The sequence below is a fragment of the Microtus ochrogaster genome, chromosome 1, assembly GCF_000317375.1.
Source record: "Microtus ochrogaster isolate Prairie Vole_2 chromosome 1, MicOch1.0, whole genome shotgun sequence".
NCBI lineage: Eukaryota > Metazoa > Chordata > Mammalia > Rodentia > Cricetidae > Microtus > Microtus ochrogaster.
Window position 1 is genome coordinate 27590185 of NC_022009.1, and position 26176 is coordinate 27616360.

Here is a 26176-nt window from a genome sequence, read left to right on the forward strand (position 1 = left end):
AGAGATCTGAGTAAAAACTAGTCATGTCAGGTAACCCAAAGGATGGTCAAGAAAAATAAATGAAAGTATAAAAGTCTTCCATTCTGGCTATTCATTGGAGATAATTCTTTCCATCTCTGAAGACACTGGAGTGAACTGTTTTCATAATGAAGTTGATTCTGGTGTTCTTTGCTACTCTCACTTTCCTGTCAGTGCCTAACAAGCATCATAGAATGAGTGATTAATTGACTTCATTTTAAAAGTTAAAAGTAAATGGCCCACTTTAAGATAAATTATCTCATTTTTGGAATGAACTGCCTCTTTCTGAATTCTAAAAGATTCAGGCAAGACCTGAGTTTTCACACATTTGGGTTTAATTTGTTTTCTCTTTTCTCCTCTTTCAAATAATTTAATACATTTATTTGTTTATTTGTCCTGTGTGTGTCTGTCTGTCTGTCTGTATGTCTTTCTTTCTGAGCACTTGTGGAGGTCAGAGGACAACTTGTTGGAGCTGTCCTGTCCTTCCACCATGTGGCTCCTTGAGTTCAAACTCATCTCATCAGACTTGGAAGCCCGGTGAGTCATTTCACCCACGCAGTAAGTTCTTTACTATTAACCAATGAATCAGAACACCAGTGGGTTCTGTCTCTGGGCAAAGCTGGACAATCTATAATCCACCATTTGTGAGTAGGATTTCTCCCACTGGCCCTTGCCCATGCTTTCCCACCCAGAAAATTTAGACAATCATGCCTGCTTTCTTTCTGTGGGTCCTGGAGAAGGAAGTAAGGATGGGAACTCTATTAATGATTCTGTGAGGGTAAGAGATGCCACTGTGGACAGCACCCCATCACATAACGCATGCTGCCACTCTTCTTGGGAAATCATATGTTTAAAAAAAGTGCAAATTGTTCTGAGAAGAGATTTATGCTCCCCTCAGCATGCATGGTGTGATATCTGCAGGTTCTTGTGGGTACTGCTCACAATATATATGTTATGGCTAAAATCTCAGAGCTGCCCCTGAAAAGCAAAAACTAACAAGAAAAAGTGCTATTCCACAATATGACTTTCAGCTGAGTTCTGACTTTCTATATATTTTGGGTTTTTCCCAAATATTTCCCAATATTGTATATTGGAAGACCCAAACCTTGTGCTTTTCCATCATATAATTTATTATCAAACCCCTCAGAATGATAAGCATTCAGATACAAGGCATGGTGAATGAAATTATTCTATGAATGCCTTAGCCCTTGCTTTAAATCATTGAACAGAGAATACTGAAAGTTAGTGGCCTTTGGATCTGTAGGTTGATAATAAAAAGCAGGCAACAGAAAAGAGTCAATTACTTACTTCAGAATTAACATGATTGGATCTCCCTCTAGAATGGTTTAATCAAAGCTAATACCATTAGGGATAGCTTACAATAGTACAATTGATTTTTAAATACTTTCCTTAATATTGCAAAACATTTCCAACTTGATCAACTTATCTCTCGCATATAAATATAGTCCCATATAAAACTACCGTTAATTGAAGCTACTTAAAAGGGAATTGCTGGAGAGCAAAGATGTATGCTGACATAGAAGACTCAGGGGGTTTTCACTTAGGGAAAGAATCAAAGTTCTTTCTCGTTCTTGAAACTTTCAGGACCCGTTTGAAATAGGTACTAGTAGTGGTCCAAAAAACATTTTAAAATCATAGTCTTGCTTTTTCGATATGATTTAAATAAGTATATTTTGATTCAGTAACAACTATGAAGAAAGTTACTTATATGGATCATCTCGGCTATTTTATAGTCAACTGGATAGAGGATTCCCATAATTCACCTCTGACCAGATGACCTCTACGCTGCTCTTTGAAACACTAAAGACACACATTTTAGGCACTGTTGAGCTTTAAAGTCTTGGGGTCTCTAGATACTTGCTCCTAAATAAAGGGGCTTGCCATGACTTCTGACTTCCCATCACATCCTGCAGTGATGTCAGGACTGTTTTGAAAGCCACTGCCTGTGCAATGTTGATCCTCAGTGCCCTGGGATAAGAAGTCATGGATGTGCTCTGATGAGCATGTTGTAGAGACTACTTGTTGGATCAGAAAATTTTCATGGGAACAAATAATCTCTGCACTGCAGACTAGAGGATTCATTTCGGGTGAAAGCATCCATCTGCATGTGGGAGCCATTGTTGAGCTCTGTGGACAACTGTGTGTCTTGATAAACAGGCCTGGGTCTCCCTGGCTCCCAAGCAGACCTGTTGATTGTTGTGTTATTCTTGACTATTCAACTGAACAATCTGATCTGATATTTTGGTCAAAGATGATCTCTTATTACCTGCAGTCAATTTCCTTGGAAAGTTTAAGAGCGTGTCATTTCTTAGAGACAATGGACAGTTCTGCCATACAACCCTTCGCAAAACAAAGAAATTTTAGTCTCTATATTACCTTAGAAAATGTAGGATAAGCATCACACACTTTAAATTTAAAGTTTAGGGAAGTCAACAGATTCTTAACAACCCTGGTGGTGGAGGTGTTGAGCATTTCGTTGCTCTGAAAAATATGCATCTTAAAAGCTTTAGGGGGTGAATTATTGAATAAACTCTGGTTGTTATAATCCTAAACCAGAGAAAACTTCTACACTGAATAGCAACCTTGTCATACAGTGAACACAGTCAGGTGATGGACAAACACACTAAAGCATATAATTCAGAAACGGGAACCCTACCCTGTCACCAGAGACTGCTGTAGTCAACACCAATATTGTTGACCTGTTCTTAATTATTTAAGCTAATCATCAAATAAAAGAAATGAGATCAATCCTCTTTACTCTGTTCTTCAGCTGGGAACATTAGGAAGTCATGTATGAACACCTTATTCATGAAGGTCACAGGCTAGAGAAAATACATAGGTTAAGATTAACGGTACTAATAAAATTAAGTGTGCTGGGGCAATTGACTAGTCTCCATAAAATCCTGGATTTGAGACCCAGCATAACAAAATAAGTACACACACACAGAGGGGGGGGGTGGTCACACTTATGATGTATAAGCCCAAGCATGAGTAAACCAGTGGTCAAATTTTATAAGCCTTATAAAACTAGTCATAAATTGAGTCATCTTTTCTAAAATCTGATAGGGGATAAATTAGATAAAATTTTTGAAAAATAGACTTAATCTTTAAAAAAATGTTTTAAATTTTTTTAAACCAAATCACTATGAAAATTAAATTTACATTAGATTAAAATTCCCAGTAGAGAATTTCTTGCTTTTTTTTTTTTTGGTTAGAAATCCTGCATCCTGCTGAGATGGAATTGGAGAAACCCCATTGTCACCCATACAATGGAAGACAGGAGCAAAGTATTCCCTGAAACAGAGCCGAAATGATGAAGAAAATAAAGTTGGTCCCATAATAACACTAAGGCTACAGGAAAGACGCTCAACAAAAACAAACCATCCCCTGGTACTCCCAAACTTTGTTTTAATTTCCCACAGTGGCAGAGAAAGTCTCCTGGCCACAAGTTACCTATCATCTTAATTTCTGCTTCTTAGAGGGTTTGTGTTTGGTTTTTGTCCTTAATGAGACATATTTGCCAAAGAGGCATTCAAAAGGCATTTTTTTTGCTCTTGCGGAAGAGTAATTAGGTCGGTACCTCTTTCCCTGCCAGCATCAGCCGCCTAAAGAGAACCCTGCCTGGTATTTAATGCCCAAACACAAGAAGCATCATTTCCACTAATTGGTCTTGAAGTTCCGATGTTCCCAAAGGGTCTCTTTATTTTGCAAGGATCAGAAGGGACACACGTAAGCGTGATAGCGTCACTACCGACCTTTATCGCTCTCATCTGCACTGTTAGAGTCATTTCAGTGGACAGGAACACAATGCCCACTAAGGGAGTGGGTGAGGCATTTGCAAGTTTACTGCTGATGACATCTCTGGGCCAAGTTCAAAGGTGATAACAGATATGTTTATAAACGTGAGCAAAAGCACAAATGCATACTGTATGTACGAATTTGACTCCCTTGATGATGGGTTCCAGTTTAGGACAGGGTTGAGAACTTAGGGACTAGAGGATAAAGCAGCAAGATGCAGACCCAAGGGAAATATGGAACCATTCCTTGAGTGAACCAGAAACATAGCATATACTGCCAGCCTCGTTTTTGTTTTTATTTGTTTTTTCCCACAGCCTAAAAGCAGTTTTTGAGTAACATATCACACACTCTCATGATGAGCTGTGAAACAAATTACAAAAATGGGGGACGGGCACGTACCAGAATATTTACACAGACTTTTTGTCATCCAAAGCACTGGAAATTAACTCTCAGGAAGTTTCCAATTCTTCAACATAATGACCAGGCTACAGCAGTGTCCTCAGAAACCTGGCCAAACAATTATTAGGCAGGGCTTCAGCCATGCCCATTCAGATGGGCCAAATAAATCAGACTTGAAGAACAGCCTGCCTCCTCTATCTTCTGGGTTAAGCTCTCCTCTCTGGCTATTCTCTTTTTGATTTGTATCTTGAAAATGAAGCTCAAAGCCCTATCATTTCGCTATGTTTTATCCAAGTGACAGACAAGCTCTGGCTGTGGCCTTCTTTGTGTCCTTGCAGGACAGTTTCTCTCGCTAAAGAGCCTCTTTTCACTGTAGAAGCCAGTGTCAAAAGGCTGGAGGTGCATAAAGGGAAGGAGGAGAATGTTAAAGAGACCCTTTCAAAACCAAAATGGTATGTTCCCATGAGCATGTTTTCTGTGCCACTGCAACATCGGCCTTGCAGAAATGAGCCTGCCCATGAGTGTCTATACTGTCTGCTTACTTTTACACTTCATTTAGGGAAGAGCCAGGCTCCAAGGGAGGACAGCTTGCTTACTGGCTGCATCTTGAAGTTGTTGAGCACCAACGCAATGGTACAGTGTTCACCAGCAAAGACATCGAGGAAACTTAAATCATAAATACCTGCTATTTCTTCCAAACCTTTCACCAGTTTTTAGATATCCTTTTCAACTCAAATTACACACAGACCTCCTGACCATTACCAAGCCTGTGTGATCTTTGATAAGTTCCTTATAAAGCTGACTGTAAGTCACTTTTAAAATTTCACTGCAGTTTTTATTACTAGTATTTCATTCTGTTCTCCTTCCCTCTCCTCACTGCAGCTCCTGCCTGTGTCACCTCCTGTGTGAACAAATACAGCATCTCTAAATATCTTCACAAATATAATAGCTGACATTCACTAAGCAAGAAAGTTGGGAGTAGTGAATGATCTGTCTAAATGAAACTCCATGCAGACACACCCCTCATTCTGGAGAAATCTGCTTCAGGGGTGACAGTCTCCAAATAATGCAAGTCAAGATTGTGAAATCCCAAGATGCAATGTCAAACAGGACCTCCTCCAGCATCTATGGAAACAGTCACGCCTAAAGACAGTGTGCCACGGATGACACAGCATTTGGCAAATGATTCGACCTGTTTTAGAGGTTCTGCGTGAGCTTCTGAGGCCACCACATCCACCATGATGCCAGCCATAGTTAAAGACAGAAGAGAACAGGATTTTGCTCAAGTCGTACTCATAATGTTTTCATTTATCCTCACACTCAGCCCAGCTTTTTCTCTGAGATTGTATTTTCTTGGGGTTTCTTTGGCACATAGAAGCTATTGTACAAATCATTAAAAGCAAGCATAATAACATAAGTCATGGACTTGGTCATTAATCAAATCAGTGGCCAGAGACAAAGAAATAAATAAGAGGAATACGCAAACCATATGCCAACAGTAAAAATAAATCTTTTATCTTTCTCCATTCCCATGAACAGAAATAACAACATATGACAACACAATGGAACACTATACGTTAGTGAAAAAAAAGACACCATGAAGTTTATTATAGGGGCATTTGCTTGATTTTTGCTTTTTCCACATTATTGATATTGATGGGAAAAAGCCTCAGTTAATGTTTATAGGTGTTTTTGTAGCCTCCAAGTTGATATGAAAATAATATTTATATTCTATACATATGTGTATGGGTAAAATTCTCCAAAAATTCACTTTTAAATTCTTCTAAGCAGATGTTCCTTGCCTTTCAAAAGTGAAGCTTTTAATATACTGAGATCAAGCCACTAACATTCCATATGATCTAAGACATGATACATAGATATAAGAAGGGGTTGGCTAATCAATAACATTTTAATGTGCAGTTGTAATGCCCCACTCCTCCAACCTCCTGACACACAACATACATACAGATGTCACATTCTCTGTGGGGATGGAATTATCTCTCAGTATCTCTGGGCTCATCCTTTTTATTACCTCTACATATAAGATAAAACTGGGCTTTAACTACAGGGCAGGAGACTCCTTTCCTGATAAGGGCATTCCTATTTGCTTGCCATTTGACATGTCCTCGGCACAGCAAGAGGGGACCTTCTTCAGATGACTTGCAGGAGCAATGTCATGAATCACACAATCTATTCACAAAAGGCATTTTCTTCCCCAGCACCGGCTTGGATGCTTTGTTTTTATTTTCCTGGCACATGGATTGATTTCTCCACTGTTTATTGGGGGAGGGAGGGCTCCTTCCCTTCCTCCTCGGCTATTCTGAGTTTTCCTCATGCTCTCTACTGGTCCACCTGTCTGAAGAATGCCACTTGGTTGAACATCTGGCTTCACTATTGCAAGCTCCCTTCTCCGGCAAGTTCTCTCAGTGCCCCTAGGGACACATTTCCTCCTTTTGTAGAAATCTCTTTCCAATGCGTTCATTCTTCCTATAAAACCCAGGATACTTCAGGAGTCCTGTGAACCTAAGGGATGGGGGGCAAAGGCATGGAGGACCATAGAAAAGTATTCTTCTTTGCCCTGACAGATACCATTTGAAAATGTTCCCCTAACATCTCCCAGCAGCAGAATCTAACACCAGAACTTTTCACTTCAAAACATCAGTCACCCACTCTGGTATTTCAAAAGCTGATAGAGACACACGTTTGCCAGGTAAGGGAGGTCGCTGTTGTAATGCCCAAAGCCTGACCTTGGAACACACCACAGACCCATCAGGGCTTTCCTGGGTAACTTATTTGTGGCTTTGGTTTCACATACAAAGTTTGGATTTCTGGCAATTCCTTGATCTTTCTCTTGCAAACTGACACTTTATAACTAGGAATCCACACATTCCAACCAAGTAGGTGGCTATACTGGGCTTGCTTCCATTAGTTCTTACCTCCCTAAGAAATGAAGGGGCTAGGGTGTGATCAGAGTCATCATCATCATCATCACCATCATCGTCATCATCATCATCATCATCATCACCATCATCATCATCATCATCATCATCATCATCATCATCATCAGACTGACCATTTCAGCAGAGAGGAAACATTATCCAGACCTCCCTACTACATCTCCTACAGCCTCCTATTAAGCAAAGCAGCAGAACCCAACTCATGCCCAGAGCAGAACAAATGCAGCCCCCAGCCTCCAACAAGCCTAACTTCATCCAGAGTTATTTCACCACCACCAAGCTCCCAAACTGCCTAGTCAGAGCAAAGTAACAGCAGCCGTCGTCAAAGACTCTTGCTGAGCTCACCCAGAATCCTAATGGCTCAATATCTGTCGCTCCCAAATCTAACCTGCGCAACAGGTGTCCCAAGTGACATTGAGACTCCCTTGAACGTCATCAAAAGGGCAGGCCACCCCAGATAGGGCTGCCCATGACCTGCAGCCCTGTACCTTCCAGTCTCCTGACCTAGAAGCCCAGCGGGTGCAGCTCACCTGTTTGTAGGCATCTAGGAGGAAGCTCTTCCAGACACAGCGTAGTCCCTCTGAGGTCAACATGCGCCGCCACTCTCCGCGAGTGGACTTGGAGCGGCTGAGCAGCAGCGCCACGTGCTTCAGCAGAATGACCGAGTCATAGAGCGCCAGGAAGAGGCAGTTGGAGAAGAAGACTGGCAGAATCTGCAGTGTGATCAGCAAGTCTACGCTGAGGAGTCCCATCTTCTCTGCTTCTGCAGCCTGTCCCCTGTGTGCTCTGCTTCCCCCTTCACCCTCTTTTTGAAAAGGAAGGTGGTGGTAAAGGAGGTGGGGGACCAGGGGGGAAGGTTGGGAGTGGGGGTGGGGGGAGAAGGAGAAAAACTAAATTAGAAGGAAACCCAAGTTGTCTCTTCTTTGAAAGAAGCAGAAATGGCAAGACTAAGTTCGCTCTCTGCAGTCCAGCAGTTGGAGTGTGCCCATCAATTCATTCAATTCCGAGATGCATTTTTTTTTTCCAGGATTTAAGATGGTTAAAAAAAAAATAGAAAGAAAGAAAAGAAAAAAACCCTGGCGTACCAGTTCCTAATCCAGTTACCCCTGTCAGAGTCCGTTAAAGACAGGAAGCTCTACTTTCATTTCCAGGCACCTATGAGACTGCAGAGATGGTAAAATTTCTTTGAGCTTTTCATGTTCCTTTAAACGCAGTCTGACTTCTTGCAGTGCCAAATTTCTTAACTGTGCTGTAAGGGTAGGGTTTGTTTGTATTTTTCTTTCTCTCTTTCTGTCTGTCTGTCTTTACTCCGTCTTAAACATACTTTCTCTTCTCCTCCTCCCAGCCTGCCTCTGTCTGTTCTTTCTCCAGGTTCTCCAGGAGCGGCTGAGTCCTCTGCCCCCTCCCTCTGGCTTTTCCTCTTTGCTATCTTCTGCCTGCGTAGCAGAGTGCCTCTCTCTGCAGCCCAGTGAGTCTCCCGAAGCCTTTTATACATTCCCTGGCTAATTGCTGCAATAGAGAAAGGAAAGCCTAATCTTGCTAAAGATCTTGACGTCATCGAGAAAGAGGGCTTTACTTTGGCCAGGAGCACAGTGAACAGAAAAGCAAAACTCCACAACTTTTTTTTTTTTTTTTTAAGAAGGGGTGGGGGAAAAGACAGTGGGATTTTGCTTTGTGATTTAAAGGGAGAGAAAGGAAAAGAAATCACCTTTGACAGCTTTCAGGAAATGCTTCCAAACTTGAAAGAAAGTAATTTGTGGATTAATATGTTAACACTTTCCTCTGACTACCATTTTTATTAACCTATCAGTAGCTTTGGCAATAAAGACTCCTGGCAGACAGGTAGAAAAGGGGAGGAGTGAACATAGATGGGTTTTACCCATATAAATTTTTTAAAAAGATATTAATGTTCCTATGTGAGCTTTATACCATGACACTTTTTTTCACCAAATTTGGGTCCTGGGTCCTATGAATATATATATTTTTAAGTAATGATCTTATCTAAGACAACTTATCTAAGTTGGAAAAGTTGTAAACTGTTTGAGACCACCACAATATTTCTTTAAAGCCTATTCCCAAACTCAGTACCAGTGTTATTTTTGGTTTTACTGAAGCTTCATTTCATAACAATAATAATAACCTTCCAGGCAAAGAAGAAACCGAGTGACCAAATCTTTGAGTGTCATTTTCCTTCAACACTGATAAAACAAACTTTCCATTCATTGCCATTTCGATGCCATGAAGTTGAGAAATCGATTATTTATGAGAGTCCTTTAAATTTAGCACTTCTCCTAAGGGACCTGAAGGCTTAGGAAATATTTTGGGTTTTTTTTTTTTTTTTTTTTGGCTTGGCAAAAATAAATAATTAAGTCTATAGGTGGTTAGGAACAAATCGAGAATCGGTGCCACGTGCCTCCTGGCCCTCAGCGACTTCTTTGCTCTTTAATCTTCATGACAGTTATTTAAGCAGGTCCAGCTCATCAACCCCACCTCCTCCTACTTTTCCTTCCTCTCTTGCCTAAGAGATCATCTCTGGGAATACTTCTCCCTGATAGAAGTAGTGGCAATTATAGACACTGAGGGGAGGGGTCATAAAACTGTAATTGAAAGTTGATTAGTTGAGTTTTCTGTGTGCACAGAGGCCCCATTGAGCACGAGATAAACAGTGGGTGCAATCAGGTGGTCAGTCTGCTGCTCTTACTGCTTTGCCCCTCCATACAGCACTTAAAAGCCTAGACAGAGCAGAGTCATTCTTTGTAGGGAGCACGGGTGAAAATCTGCATATGGGTGTATTTTGTTCAGTTGGCAAGGCACTTTTGAAACCGAGTCAAAAGAACGGGTAAGATCTGTGTGACCCACAGCTCTCGCTGGGCTTTGCCATCTCCCCGGCACTTAAGAATCCTGGTTGGCATTTGTTCAGCTCAGTGAGGATGTTCTGAATGAATGAATACCGAGGGCAGGCAGAGGGCTCAGCTTGCTTCACACTAGGGGGCGCCATTCACATACGACATATCAGAGTGGAGAGGTGCCCTGCAATTCTAAAGTGAGGTAACTTTTGCACGGCCCTCCTCAAAGACAAAGGTTCCATACCACATAACTTTGGCTCTTTTTTTTTTCTATTAATCATCAGATGTGAGGTTTGGGTATATACCCCGTGGACTAAGTGTTTAGAGGAGAACCCAGTTGTTTGAAAAATTAACACAAACGACAGACCATCTGTCCTTGCAGTACCAGCACGCGTTGTTTGCAAAAGTCTATCATTCCCTTATCCAGTATTTGTGTTCCGTTCTTGAGTCCAAGCTTCTAAAAGCCTTTATGGGAAGTAGGAAAGGACACAGAGATGGAGGTGACTGTGGTATCTCAACTAGTGTAGATGAGAACACATCAATACCTGATGAAGTCACCGCCAGCAAGGACAGGAGGTGTGGTCCCCAGAAACAAAGCTTCTACTCACTGCCTAACCCTGGAAGCCTCAAGGCTCCACAGAGTTCTTCTGAGACCAAGAAACGTAAGCTGTTGCTCCTTGTCCTTGTCATCCACTCTCAAGATCTGAGGCGTGATTGGAAATGGCCTCTCAAGAAGAAAGATTAGTGGGAAGTCAGAAAATGCTTCCTTTTCAAACGCAAAGTGCAGAACACAAGCAGCTACAGATCAGAATTATAGCCACTGGCTGCTGTTTGTTCACATTTTTTCCTTTCCTTTTTTTTTTAAAGACCAGAAATGTTGGAGTGGAAATTGAAAATGTAGGAAAATGAGGAGCCCATAACCAACCTGAGAAAACCATTTGTCAGATTTCTATTGATTTTTTTTTCTGAGTAAAGGAATCATAAAACTGAGCATCTCCTCCCATCTGTCCAACACCTTAGAAGAAATTACAACCCTCCGAAACGAGGTCTCTTTCTACATGTGGTTCCCAGTTGCTTGTTGGAACTATTTGGTAGTTATCATTTTTGATCTTCAAGTGATCTTATACTCTCTAAGTCACAGAAAAATCATGATGAGGCATAGCATATGGTTTTCCCCGGCATGACGAGGGAAAGTGGGTCAGCATGGTTGGAGAGTCGAGTGGTGTGGGATATCTCTCTGAACCCTAAACCTCGCTGTTCTTATCAGCTGTCCTCTTGTTCCTGGTCAGGTCATGACTCTGAGCATCACAAACTCTTGCTGAAGTTGGTTCACTAGGAATTTTATCTTCTAAATTGCAATGAATTATCTGTTTGATATTGTCCCAACTCAACCCCTTGGTTCAGATTTCCTATCTGAAAGGGTTTGGAGATCCTCTGGTCACGAAATTGTCCTAATCAGTCAACATGCGAATGAAGTCCATGCGAACCAGCAGGGCACATGGTGGTTGAATTTCCCCATACAATTTTACACACTGGTTTTCCTCCCCAAAGACACAGTCCAGGGAAAAACACGCTAGACATTTTTTACTGAGTACAGAACTACTACTAAATCATTTAAAATGCCCCCCTCTTCTCATAGTAAGAAGGCATCAGATCCCACCTTTGACTCTCTTTGGTGGAAAAGAGTAATACATGATGAATCTTTCCTTAGTGTGCTTCCTTTGGCTTTTCAACTGAGATTAACAAAAGGAAGTTGGGTGACCTGAAAGCCCACTTGATAATTTGGAATGTGACAGCTGCCACACTCTTTCCTCTACTCTCACCTATAAAGGGAAGCAAAAGCCCAAAGGATGTTGTCACAATGGTATTTCATGCCACTGGCATACAAGCCGCCTTGGTTTGAAACATTATAGTCGTCCTCACTCATGTGATTTGTCAAATGCATAATAAACATGAGGTTTGTTTTTTTGGGGTTTTTTGTTTTTTTTTTTTGGTTTCGCGAGACAGGGTTTCTCTGTGGCTTTGGAGCCTGTCCTGGAACTAGCTCTGTAGACCAGGCTGGTCTCGAACTCACAGAGATCCGCCTGCCTCTGCCTCCCGAGTGCTGGGATTAAAGGCATGTGCCACCACCGCCCGACTAAACATGAGGTTTTATCTTCACTAAAAAAATCTGTAGAATAAATGCAACAGTTATCAATCCAAAAAATCACAGGAAGGACAAAGATGCTGGCTAAGGCCTTACAAATGGTGCTTTGTGACCTACTTCGCTAAATGATGTGCTCTAATCAGGAAATGGAATCACAGAATGCACAGCTTCCTGTCTCTGGTTCTGGTTGTGCCAGACACAGGAGTGTGATGCAAGGTGTCTACCACAAGTACCGATTCCCTATGAATTCCCCATGGGTCCACCCCTTCTGCAAACACAGCCATGTTCCCTGCCTTCCCGTGACGAAGTGTGCAGGTCAACAGATAAAATGCACAACCCTGGAGTCAACTCTGACACTCCTTAAACAAAGCAACTCAGCGCTGAGGTAGGGCACGCAGGCACTGTGGGCGGTGAGAAATGCCTTCGCTACAGCCCTTCCCTAGATCCTTGGCAAGCGCTGGCACATGAGAGGTGTGAATGCATTCTTCCCTCAGGAACTGAGGCTGCTCCTTTATAAAGGCCACCTACCTCAAGCAGAAGAAAAGACAAGGAAAAAAAAAAACAGAACAAGGAGGAGGGAAGGGGAGGTAAAAGTAGCAGTAATGGAATTTGAGGAAGCAATGGCTCAGTAGGTGTCTGAGGTTGCTAATAAACACCATGACCTAAAACATGGGAGGAAAGGGTTTATTTCATTTTAAACTTTTAAGTAATAGTTCATCACTGAGAGACGTCAAGGCAGGAATTCAGGGCAGGAACCTGGAGGCTGGAATGGAAACAGAAGTCATGGAGGCTTGCTTTCCATGACTCGCTTAGTTTCTTACACAACCCCATACCACCTGCTCTAGGGATAGCATGTCCACAGCAGACTTGCCCTAGGGATAGCATGCCCAACTGCCCTAGGGATAGCATATTCACACTTGCCCTAGGGGACAGCGGACTTGCTCCCATCATCTCTCAAGAAAAGGCCCTACAGACTGTATACAGGTCAATCTGATTGAAGTATTTTCTCAATTGGGGTTCCTCTTTCCAATGAACCCTGGTTTGTGTCAGGTTGACAAACACACAAACACAAGACAAGGTAGTGGTAAAGTACTTCCTGTGTAAGCATGAGGACCTTTGTTGGGTTCCTAGCACCCACATAAAAGCCAGCATACACTGTAACCCCAGTGCTGGGCCTTTGAAGACAAGTGGATCCTTCAGACCCAAACACAGTCCAGCCTAGTGGGTGAACCTAGGTCCCAGTGAGAGATCTTGTCTTAAAAAAAAAAAAAACAAAAAAAACAAAAAAAAAACAAGGAAACAAGGTGGGTGGTCCCTGAGGAACAATCCCCAAGGTTAACCTCTGGTGCCACATCTTCTTACTCATAGAAGCACAGGTGACCAGTTAGACACATATAAAACTAACATGGTGGGAAGTAGAAAAAAGGAAAGGTTCAATGAATTACCTGTGGAAGCTGCCACAAGAAAATCAATTAATGCCAATTGTGGAGATACCTCTCTTGAGAAAGACAGTTGTCCAGTATCTGGATGGCAGCCACCACCTCAATTCACAGAGACCACTAAACAGCTGTTCAGAGTCAAGAATGTTCAGTTGCCCCTGACCTGGTCTGTATTAGAATTAATGGCTCACTCTCCAGACATCTTCAAGTGCCATGAGGCTGGCTCTGAGTGTTTGCTTTTGAGAATTATTTACCTCTGGAAATAACCTAACTTGGGGACCTACTGAACCAAGGGATCACAAAGGAACAGAGTGGAATACAGTCCTATCATGACACACACGGCACACTCCAGGACAGAGAGCTCTCAGAAAAAACAGTTTCGACTCACCCATTTCTGTGAGTGTGACTCAATCATTTCATTTCGCCAACCTCCCTGACCCATTACAGTGGACCAAGAGAAACCAAGGCAAACGGCCAGAACCAGTTCATCACCTTTGGATCAACTTTCCCTTGCCCTTTATTTCATTTCACAGCTTACTGGACACCAGTAGATGATATTCAGCTTTGAAATAAAATAGGTCATTCTTTGTAAATGGCTTTACAGAAGCTCTTAAAGGAATCGCTTTATATCATCACCTTATTCATGATCCAGTACATGGGCACATAGCATGAGAAACATCTGGAGACACATGCTGGCTCTTGCCATTCTAGAGGCAGTGGAAGGACTTGTTCTGAAAGTGAGACATGCCACAACTCCCCTTCCAATCAGGAGACATTAATACAAAGGGAAAAACCAGATGGCTCTCTCTCAACTTCAGCAGAGATGGGGAAGCTAAAAGAATTAATTGTATCATGGGGAAATAATTCATGTTTGGTGTGGGGATGAATATCTGCAATGAAGATGATTATAAATGAGACCTATTACCAAGAGAAATTATGAAAATGTTACCCATGGACTGGTTCTTGATATAGGGAGGAAGGTTAAAAAGATAATTTCTCAAAACTCACTTAAACCTAGGGTGCTATTAAGATAATAGTTTAGAATGAATTACTGTACCACACATGCATAAAATCATGCAACTGGGCTAATGGCAGAATATGATATTCCTAAATGATTTTTTTTACTTCCATTTCAATTTTAAAGGCTCTGTTTTTATCAGATTAAATGAATATTTGTGCTCTTCTAAGAGGCTGGAGACAGGAAAGGATTAGTGTGACATACAAGGACAAAAATCTAAGGCATGAAATGCAAATTTAGTTTGAAGCTGGACTTGTTCTTTAGATGGAGGCTAGGAGTCTTTTATCAAGATACAACCACTTAGCTAAATGATTACTTCTCAAATAGATGTATAAACAAATTCCTGAACAGACATTTTACTTTCCCGGGGGACTCTCTATCATTTTAAAGATCCTAATAAATCTTCATTCCTGAAAGAAACCAATATACTTTAAGATTTTTGCATTAGTAATAAAAGCTTCACTAACCTAAGAGCCTCAGAGGAAGCATATGTGCTGCTTCCTGGAAATGTGGAATTGCAACTTCCTTATTTGTCATTGTTTTTTTTTTGTTGTTATTGATTTGTAATTTTTTAAAAAATTTTACGGAGTATTGAATCTACGCATGTGCCACGTGCCAGTCAAGCTTTGGTTATGCACTATATCCTCAATCCTCTCTCTGCTTTTTATCTTGACACGGGGTCTCTCTAGGCTGTGCAGAGGAGAATTTACTTTGTAGCCCAAGCAGACCTAGACTCTGTGGCCCTCTTGTCTCATTATCTGGCATTGCAGACTTGGGAGGGCTATTCTTGGTGGTTAACTGAAATATCTGGAATGAACGACAATCCAGAAATGGAGAGTAGACCTCCAGATCTTGATCTGGACCTGAGACAGGAAGACAACATGCCTTTGATTTAGATCTTGAGGCTGGGTGACACAGGTCTTTAATCCAGATCTTGAGGAGAGAGAACACACCTTTAATCTGGACCACTTTTTCTGCTGGACGCCGATATAAAACAATGGAAGAAGGAAGGAGTCGCTCTTCACCTGCTTACCCTCTCCTGGCCAGCACATTCACTGGCATTGGAGTCTATTCTTCTTTGGAATTCCAGCATACACAGACCAGCTGAGACTCCCTGACACATGAGACTGAATAGCTAGCTACTAGATTCTTGGACTTCCCATTCACAGCTAGCCATTGTTGGCTTAGTTGGATTGCAGCCTGTAAGTCATTCCAATAAATTACATATTATATGTGCTTATATGTATACATACATACATACTTATGTGTATATATGTGTGTATGTATATATATTATATATTTAAGATTTCTGGGATCATGAAGCCCATGTAACCATAAACAGACCTCTAGTTTTATTTTTCTCTTGTAAGTGGAGCTGTTGCTTCCCCATACATATTCAGTGTTGATAGATGTCATGTTGTATTTTACAAGGAACTAGTCAAAACAAAATGATGTTTGTTCAGACTTTCTTAACTTTACTTCTTCTGAATAAATTTTCACCAACAAGGGTGAAGGAGAAAAGGAAAGAAGGGGTTGATGTGGAACAAGAGGGATGGGGAAGAAGAGAGAGAAGAGGAGGAAGGGGAGAGAGAAGCGGAGGAAGAGGAGAGAGAAGCGGAGGAAGGGGAGAGAGAAGCAGAGGAAGAAGAGAGAGAAGAGGAGGAAGGGGAGAGAGAAGCGGAGGAAGGGGAGAGAGAAGCGGAGGAAGAGGAGAGAGAGGGGAGCAAGAGGAGGAAAGAGATGGAAGAGCGGCTGTCTGACATGACATTGCTTTGAACTACCAACCTGTTCCTGCTAACCTGATGAAAACTTTTGATAAAGCAGTGAAAAAGAACGATTATCTGTCTCTGAAAATACTAGGCATGGGCACCATTCCTGAGGAACGACATAACCAGCCTGAATCTCTGTCCTACGCCACTCTAAATCACAATCAAGTGTGACGTCCTCCAAGGCATGTATCTTGACATTATTTGGCACTTAACCTCCTCTCCATCATCCAAGATGCTAACGAGAAAGAAAAGCTGGCCAAATATTCCCTACTGTATAGGACACCTCTTGTCTTAAATTGCTTGGACCCAAGGAGAAGAGAAAGACTTCAAAAAGGAGATGTTATAATGAACAGTATGCCTTCCAAATTGAAACCTCAGCAACATTCAATGCTTGTCAATGATTTGCGTACTGACTACTGCTTTAGTTCTTCACCAGAGCGAGTTCCCTATACAGGGGTCTCAAAAGTCATGACATGATGTGTTTCGGTGAGAAAGTATTTGCTTAGCAAGCCCAAAGCTGTGGATTCAGTTCTCAGCATTCTCTCAAATTGTAGATAATAAATTGGCTACAAAGACCATCTTGTGTGACAGAATGGTCATTCTAGGAGAGGTTAATTGGAAGAACTAGGGAGTGGTGGTGAGGCAAGGTAGACAGGTAGTCCAGATGGATTTCACTCAATATAAGGACAGACAGGAATGGGGGGGGGGCAATAACAGACAACATTTGAATTATTCAATTGTGACAGTTGTTAAGCATCAAAAAAACAGAGACATGTGAAAACTATGTTACCTCAGTAAAAAGATAGGAAATAAGAATGCTGTCGGCAATGTATTTTTCTTTCCTAGATGCAGAACCAGTGTAAGAATATGGAATATTGGGCGTGGAGAGATGGCTCAGCAGTTAAGAACACTGGGTACTCTTCCAGAGGTCCTGAGTTCAATTCCCAACAACCACATGGTGGCTCACAACCATCTGTAATGAGATCTGGTACTCTCTTCTGGCATGCAGACACACATGCAGGCTGAACCTAGTATATACATAGTAAATAAATAAATCTTTATAAATATGGAGTGTTAAAAAAGAAGAAGAAAGAAAACAGAACAGAAAGAAAAAGAAGCAGGAGAAAATTAAAGAGTATGTGTTTATATTATGAAACCAGTTCAGAGCTACCCCAAGCATGAACCACCATACATCATGTACATAGTCATTCACTGATAAGTGGTATTTACTGGAACTATTAAAGATTATTCCTTGTCTTAAAAAATATTTAGGATCCAGTAGGGGGAGACAGACTTGTAAACTAAAAAAGGGAATACAGTGTTTCAGGTAGCATACAAGCGTTGCAGCATACAAAGGGTTAAAATAAAAGAATTAGCTAATGTTTATGGAGTAAGAATATAGAATGGACTAATGAATATGAAATGAATTTCACTCATGTGATATTTGGTAAGGGAACAAGTGGAAAGTGGTGGTTTCTTTATATATTTATGTGTATAACCTTTTATAGATCACTATTCAAGGAACTTATATACTATAAATATTTGGAGGGCTTAGAAGACAACTTATTTAAGACTATAACCTACTTTGAATATATAGAAATCTTCCATGGAAAAGTGAACTAAAATTTGTTTCAGTCTTTGTTTTAATGAATCCTGATAGGTAACAGACAGGTACTGGGACCTGGGTTAATTCTTCCCTGTCTTCAATCTCTAAGAAATTACTAAGCATAAGTTCAATCAGCCTTAGCATTTAAATATTAGTCATGGTATACCATCAAGCTAATTCTTTACTTCCATACTGTTCGCTCTATACTTCTGTTCATACTATTTTTCCTGCTATATCATGTGTGATGGTAATTACATTGATCCTTTCATGCCAGACCATTCTTACAGAGCATAAGCAATAGAATTGAGGGACACTAAGGATGTTTCCCATCATGTGTTCCAAAAAGATTTAGAAACTGAAATTATAGAATTATACCTGAAAAAATAGAAAATGTGATATCTGTACATAGAGAACATTCTTGTTTCATATTTGGTTTAAATTACTAATAGAAAATAGCTAAATATTGAGATTAAATTTAATTTTTTTTCCTCAAGACAAGGTCTCACTATATAGCTCTGACTGCTCTGGAATAACTATGTCTACAGGACTGGCCTTGAATTCACAAATTAATATCCAAAGTATTAAAATTAAAGCATTACAATGATGCCCATATGAGATTAAAAATATTTTTTAAAGATTTATTTATTTATTTATTATGTATACAGTATTGTGTCTGCCTGCAGGCCTGAAGAGGGCACCGGATCTCATTACAGATGGTTGTGAGCCACCATGTGGTTGCTGGGAACTGAACTCAGGACCTTTGGAAGAGCAGGCAGTGCTCTTATCCACTGAGCCATGTCTCTAGCCCTCGAGACTAAAAATTATTAGTGGGAGCCTAGGCAGTTTGGATGCTCACCTTACTAGACCTGGATGGAGGTGGGTGGTCCTTGAACTTCCCACAGAGCAGGGAACCCTGATTGCTCTTCGGGATGACGAGGGAGGGGGACTTGATTGGGGGAGGGGGAGGGAAATGGGAGGCGGTGGCAGGGAGGAGGCAGAAATCTTAAATAAATAAATAAAAGAAAAATTAAAAATAAACAATATTCAAGAGCAATATAGGAAACGTCACTTGGAATAAATGTATACTAAGGACCAATTTCATTTCACTTCTGCTACTTTTATCAACCTCCTCAATTCCTCTGTGACTATGAAGAAGTTTTATATACCTTCAAATACCTACAGTTTCAACCACAGAAGACACAATATAAACTTATCTGACTAATTTATTTACTCTCTACTGTATACTGTTTTCTCTTCGACAATCATATGTCAAACTGCTAAGAAACAAATGAAAAGTATAAATTCCTTTCCATCATTTCTGGGCTGAAGCCAAATCTTCCACCTGAGTCCCTTTATACTATGGTGAAAGCTGCTATTAAAAATGTATATACAAAAAATAAAGCCATATCATTATCTATTGAAAGGAGCTGCTGCCTGTTGGTTCCCGGCCACCAGGCTAGCTTAGGCCCGAAATAATCACACAGAAACTGTATTAATTAAATGAATTCTTGGCCCGTTAGCTCTAGCTTCTTATTAGCTAACTCTAACATATTAATTTAACCCATTTATATTAATCTGTGTATTGCCACAAGGCTGTGGCTTACTGGCTAAAGTTCCCAGCATCTGCCCCTGGTGGGTCCATCGCTTCTCTCTCTTACTCGGCCCTTTTTGCTTCTCTCTCTGACTCCGCCTTTCTTTTCCTAGCATTCAGGCTAGCTTTCCCTTTCTACCTATGTTCTGCCTTGTTATAGGTCCAAAGCAGTTTCTTTTTTCACTAATGGTAATCACAGCACACAGAGGGAACTCCCACATCAATTCTCCCCAAATTTCTAAGCCACAGTCATTTCCTCACTAATCCACCCATTTGTAATGATGCAGTGGTCACGCTGGAACAGGGTCATATTGCTCTTTAGAGCATGAAAAGATCTCAGTTTGCTTATTACCATACGCTCCAGCATGGAATATATCAGGAGGTATAATAGGAAGGAGATCACTCCCCAGGTCGTGAGAATCCTTAGATCGAAGAAATGCAATTAGTAAGAATTCACACAGCTTGTCAATACGCTTCATAATCTGCATAAGTCAATATGATTTAGAATGTAGAGTTTTCAATTGGAAAAATCTCATTGGTGGGAGAAAATGATGCAACTTACCACAAAAACATAAATCATAAGTGGATAATAGATAGAAAACAAAGTGATAACCATCCTATAGTTCATGACCCTAGAGAAGTTAGGAACAAGGAGAACCCTAAGAGACACATATATGGATTCCCCAGGGAAGGGGGAATAGACAAAATCTCCTGAAAATATTGGGAGCTGGGGTGGGGGGATGGGGAGAGAAGGGAAGGGAATAAAAGAACATGAGGGAAAGGGATGGTCAAGAGGTCAAGATGGAGGAAGGACACACACACAGAGAGAGAGGGAGAGAGAGAGAGAGAGCAAGAAAAAAGATATCTTGATTGTGGGAGCCATTATGGGGCTAGCCTGAAACCTGGTACCAGGTAAATTCCCAGGAATCCACAAGGATGACCCCAGTTAAGACCCTAAGCTATAGTGTGCCTGAACTGGCCTTCCCCTGTAATCAGATTGATGACTACCTTATTTGTCATCATAGAACCTTCATCCAGCAACTGATGAAAACAGATGCAGAGATCCATGGCTAAGCTTCTGGAGACCAGTACTAGAGAGGGAGGAGTGATAATATGAACAAAGGGGTCAAGACCATGATGGGGATACCCACAGAAACAGCTGACCTGAGATAATGAGAGCTCACAGACTCTGGACTAACAGCGAAGGAATCTTCATAGGACCAAGCTAGGCCCTCTGAATGTGGGTGACAGATGTGTGGTTGGAACAGTCTTTGCAGCCACTGGCAGTGGTACCAGGATCTAACCCTACTGCTTGAACTGGCTTTTTGGAGCCCGTTCTTTTTGGAGAGATGCCTTGTTCAGCCTAAATATAGAAGGAAGGGCCATGGCTTCACCTCAAAGTGATGTCTCAGATTTTGTTACTGCCCATGAAAAGCCCTACCCTCTCTGAGGAGTGGCTAAGGTAGGGGTGAGGGGAAGCTAGGGGGAGCAGGAGCAGGGGAGGAAGTGGGAGTAGGAACGGGGTAGGTATGTAAAATGAGAAAAGTTTGCTTTAAAAATAAATGCATTTAACAAAAAACACAAATTATCAGAATATAAAACCTTTTAGTGAAATCCATGATAATGGGTCTCTATGCCGACTTTTTTTTAAAGCCAGTTTCCTCTCTGGGTCATCACATGTCCCACAGAGAGATCTGTGGATCTCTTTCCCCTGGAGGTTTAGCATTTTCTCAACCGCTTAGAATGAAGATCTTCATCTCCCATATGATAAATGGGTGTTTTAGAGAACTTTCTGGAAAAAAATGCAATGCTCCTACCCTGTATCATTGATGAAAAGGAGATGTGTGGAGGATGAAAGAGGAGGAGGTGTGTGTGTGTGTGTGTGTGTGTGTGTCTGTGTGTGTGTGTGTGTGTGCAAGCATCTATTTGCTTCTCTGAATTTTCTCCAAAAGAAGGTATAAAGATTTACCTGATATTATTCTTTCATCATACACTTGCATATGCATGTCCATTAAATTTTGTAGTCATGCATTGCTATATTGAAAAACATACTCCAATAATAAATTCAGTATATGAAAATTGCTTTCTTTTCCTACAGTATATAAAAGTGCCAGGACAATCTGCTCTCTGTGATCAGACACCAGCAAACTAAACATTGAGTGATCTCCAACTTTATGAGACACATAAAGAGGAAATAAAAATGGGTATGAAGATAAACACTTAAAGAGATAAACACTGTCAAAAAGAAATGATTACGAAGTTTGTAACAATTTGTATTTTTCATTGTTTTCTGTTTACCTGGCTTTTCCTGCTATGAATTTCTTTTCTTCATTTCCCCTTCTCTTAATAAGTTGTTCCCATAACCATTGACATTAAAGTGAAGAATGGGAGCCAAGACTAGGTTGATATTTATTGGGAAGAACATGAGCAACTGGAAATTGTGAAACTCTCCCTATATTGTTGAAAGTTTCATCTAGCGGCTTCCATTTGATAATTTTGGAAAATTGATCTCCTTTTCCACACTGTCTGTACCATATAGAATTGCCACTTTCAACCTATATTTAACCTATAAAATAGTAACTCCTTATTATTTAAGCCTAGTACTATGCCAAAGGGTCAGAAGATGGACAGATTTGTGTTACATTAGAGCTACGTGATTCTTTTCTTGTGAAATGCAAAGAGAAAATGGGTTATTATTTCCATTGGTGTGCCCTTGACATTGTCATTTGAAATTTTGTTTCATTAAATTTTATCATTTGATAATGGAAATGACAAGGTTGTTTTTAGTGTGACCCATAAATGACTGTCATTAGACTGATAAAACTCTCTAAAGAAACTGCATAATCTGCCCATTAGTGTGTGTGTAGTGGAGCCCCTCACACCGTATTCTAAACAACCTGGCATGCACATTAGATGCATAGCATACTATTCCTTCAAAAGGAACAGAGTAGAATTTGAAGCTAAAAAGGTTTTGTTGTTTTTTGATTAGCAAATTAATTGTGCTTATTTTACATTAGTGAAGAGAGGAGAGGGCGATGTACTCTCTTAGAGATAAATAAAAAAAAATCTGGATGGGAGAATGGCTAACATACACTTGCATGAAGCTGGGCTCTCAATTAAATCAAAAAGGACTTCTGTTATAAACTAAAACCTTGAGGTTTTATCTTTAGGTCCAAAATGTTGATAAAGTAGACCAAACGCTTCTAGAGTGCAGTGCAATTTCTTCTCTGAGTGAACAGTTTATCTCTGCCGCTCTTAAGTCCATTTATTGTTTTTTTTTGTTTTTTTAATTTATTTATTTATTAAAGATTTCTGTCTCTTCCCAGCCACTGCCTCCCATATCCTTACCCCTCCCCCAATCAACTCCCCCTCTCTCATCAGCCCGAAGAGCAGACCTGGTTCCCTGCTCTGTGGGGAGTCCAAGCAGGCAGACCGATTCAAAGTCCATTTATTGTTAACAAGATGTTGAAAAGCTTAGTTTCGGAGTTACCTACTGGATTCTGGGATTCAGTTAGTATGTTTCACTGAGACAAAGTGAAATGAACTCCCCCAAGTATATTAAATGCTTTGTTTAGACCAGTTTGCTGCTTTACTTCTATGATCTCAATTAGCTGTACTGTAAAGACATAAAATAAATTAACAATAAAGAAATGCGTGCGCAGCATGACATAGGCCACCCAGCAAACGTTTAGTTTTTTTCTCACCTAGCTCCTTTCTCGTGATCACTGTAGCACCAACATGAATAGCATAAAAAGGAATGATGACTGAGTCTCTCTGGAGTTCATTCTACACCAGTCAGTCTCTAAGTGTTTCAATAGGACTAACTGAAATGGCCTGCATAAAATTCTTATGGCCTATTTGTTGGTTCATTTCATAAATGAGAAAACCAAGACTCAAGGGGCAGTGAAGCAAATCAACGAAGAACCACTCTCTGAATCACAGTGTCCTAATGCAGGAAGTGCCTGAGATACAGGCGACTAGTACAGCCCTTAGTGTGTCACAGGTGAATCTTAATACATTGAACCTGATTTGGAAAACGTGAATGAGCAGCCTCTTGCTACATCTAGACAGATATGTTTAGATTAAAGATCCTTATATGAGGAAATGATCCTGGTTGTAAATTCAGGAGGGCCCCAAAAGGCATATCATAAACCTTAATAACATGCCGGTAGAGGTGCCTTTCACATACACTGTGAACAGCAAAAAGACATCAGGCCAGAAAGAGATTTGAAGATGCTAGCCTTGAAGATCACAAAGATTTCATTAAGAGGAGAGGAATGATGGCAGCCAGCAGACTCAAAAGGGGCAGGGAACATATTCTTTCTGGAAGCCCCTTGGTGGGATGGTACCCTATAGGTACCTTGATTTTGACCTTCAGTTTCTGACTCCTAGAATACTAAGAAAGTGAATGAGGGTGAGTTGTTTCCTCTAGTTTTGACATGAGCCTTGCCATCTTGAAGCTGAGACTCTGTGATGACACACAGGAGACCCTCTTAAAGTCAGACCTCATGGAGGTTCAGTGGAGGGTCACTAGAACCACGAGACTCACAAAAGCCCTAGAAGACCATCACAGAATTCTCATAAGGACCATTGCCTTCTGAGATTCTAGGAGGTAAAGTAGCAAACAATTAACTGGGGTTGAATTTCCCAGTTGTTTGACAACCTTACATCATCCCGGGGCTTTGATATTATCTGTTCGAAAGGTTTTCTTGTTCCTAAAGTAGCCCCAGCAAACTCATAGCTTCACCAAAATGGAATTGAATAGAGTTTTGTTCTGTTTAATGAATTACATTTCTTTATATCTCTCCAAGAAAAGTCAAGCAACATGAGTGTTTTTAGTTATTTCAAGCTGATCAGTGGTAGTCTGTTACAATTACCAGAGGAAATAAATACAGACTACAATTTAGAAGACTCTCTAGATTCTGGAATTTAACTGTTCCTGCTTTGTCAATATTCCAAAAAAAATTACATAGACTATTACTTTTATAATGGCCATCTCACTCATGCTAAATGTATCTGCCACTTTTCAAATCCGTGACTTTCTTTGCTCGGCTTTCTGTCGTCACAGATCTAACTGTGTTTTGTTTCTCTACGAGTCTTCCATAGTCTGCCTGACTTCTGCTCATAGCTTCATTCCATAGGCTGAAGAGTCCTTGTTTATCATACCAATTACAGGACATGTTTCTGCAATCATGACTGTCTAGCTTTCTTCTGTTTTCTTGCTACACTTGTGAAACTCAGAAATGGTTCTAGGATTCAAATAAATTCGATTTTATCAAAGATCAAAGTATAGTAGGGAAACCGTGGGACATATTAGACCAAGTAGGTGCCATTATGCCATTTTCAAAATTACTATTAGGTCTGTAACTGAAAAAACATTTTAATGAATCCAGTCAATTCAGTCAATGCCTCTAACATTAGCAGTGAATCTACATCTCAGGTTCATTCCTACCAACATCATGAGAGGTGCTTAGAGCTATGTGAAAAGAATGTCAAGAAGCCACTAAATAATTTTACCTGTGACTTCTATGGCTACATTTTAATCTATCCCACAGCAGAACAAACCAAAATAACAAATACTTCCTAAGAGATACCAAGCAACACTCTTCTAAAACTACTAGTACGGGGATGTCATGGCCTCCAATCTACTGGGAGAAGCCTATAGCTATAGATATATCCATAGGTAAGGAAGTCTACACCCAAATCAGTTCTAAGTAACTAAATAAATAAAAACAAAAATAAGATTAAGCAATCAAACCCATATTCTTAAAGATATCACCTGTGGCCATAATTAACAAAGATACAAAAGGCCTGAGAGTCACAGTCAAGGTTATTTTTAGATATCAATAAAATTTTAACCCCATCAAAATCAACAGAGTTTGCTATGTCTACTTGTTCTTATTGCTTAAACAAAGGCTTCTTAAACCGAACACTAGTGACTTTGATGATGGGTTCTACATGTTGTAGAATTTCTACTACTCTATCCCTGTCAAGAGCACCATATCACACCAAGGTAGGACAATCACATATCACACCAAGGTAGGACAATCACATACGTCTTCAACAGTGTCAAATATCCCCTGGCAAACAAAATGACACTAAGCCAAAACCACTATTTTTAGAAAAAAGCATTTGCGCTAATCATAATTATAGAAATGGGATACATTGTTTGGTTTTACAGTGGTCCTCTTAGCCATTAATGTTACTTTAAAGAACTGGATAGATTGATAACACAAGCCAGCAAGGGCCTTCATCAAGAAAGACAGCGCTCTCTTAAAAACAAAGTATATTTTTAATTATCCAGTTTTTATGGTTGCTATCTAGGTCAAAGGACAAATCATGTATGCCCCATATCTCTTCAACAGTTCTTACCTTAGGTTTCTGGGAATGAGGGTTTTAAAGCTAATCCTGGATGTACACAGATTACATGATACCCAGAGCAGATGTGGATCCTCACTAAGTTCTATTCATAAATGTATCTAGAACACATGCATACAGAGAAGTTGTCCCTCCATTAGACATGAGCAATATCATTAGGTTAAGTGGCTTACAGATCCATTTTTAATTT

The 26176-nt window shown here is 40.5% G+C and overlaps 1 protein-coding gene across 2 annotated transcripts in view; it reads right to left on the bottom strand.

The window, feature by feature from the left end:
- Dio2 (iodothyronine deiodinase 2) overlaps positions 1-26176 on the bottom strand; it is a 54268-nt gene that overhangs the window by 5484 nt on the left and 22608 nt on the right. For both annotated transcript variants that reach the window (XM_013346939.2, XM_005343417.2), the window contains exon 2: positions 7724-7998. In XM_013346939.2, the coding sequence (XP_013202393.1) occupies positions 7724-7998 (275 nt within the window). The remainder of the gene's footprint in view (positions 1-7723; positions 7999-26176) is intronic.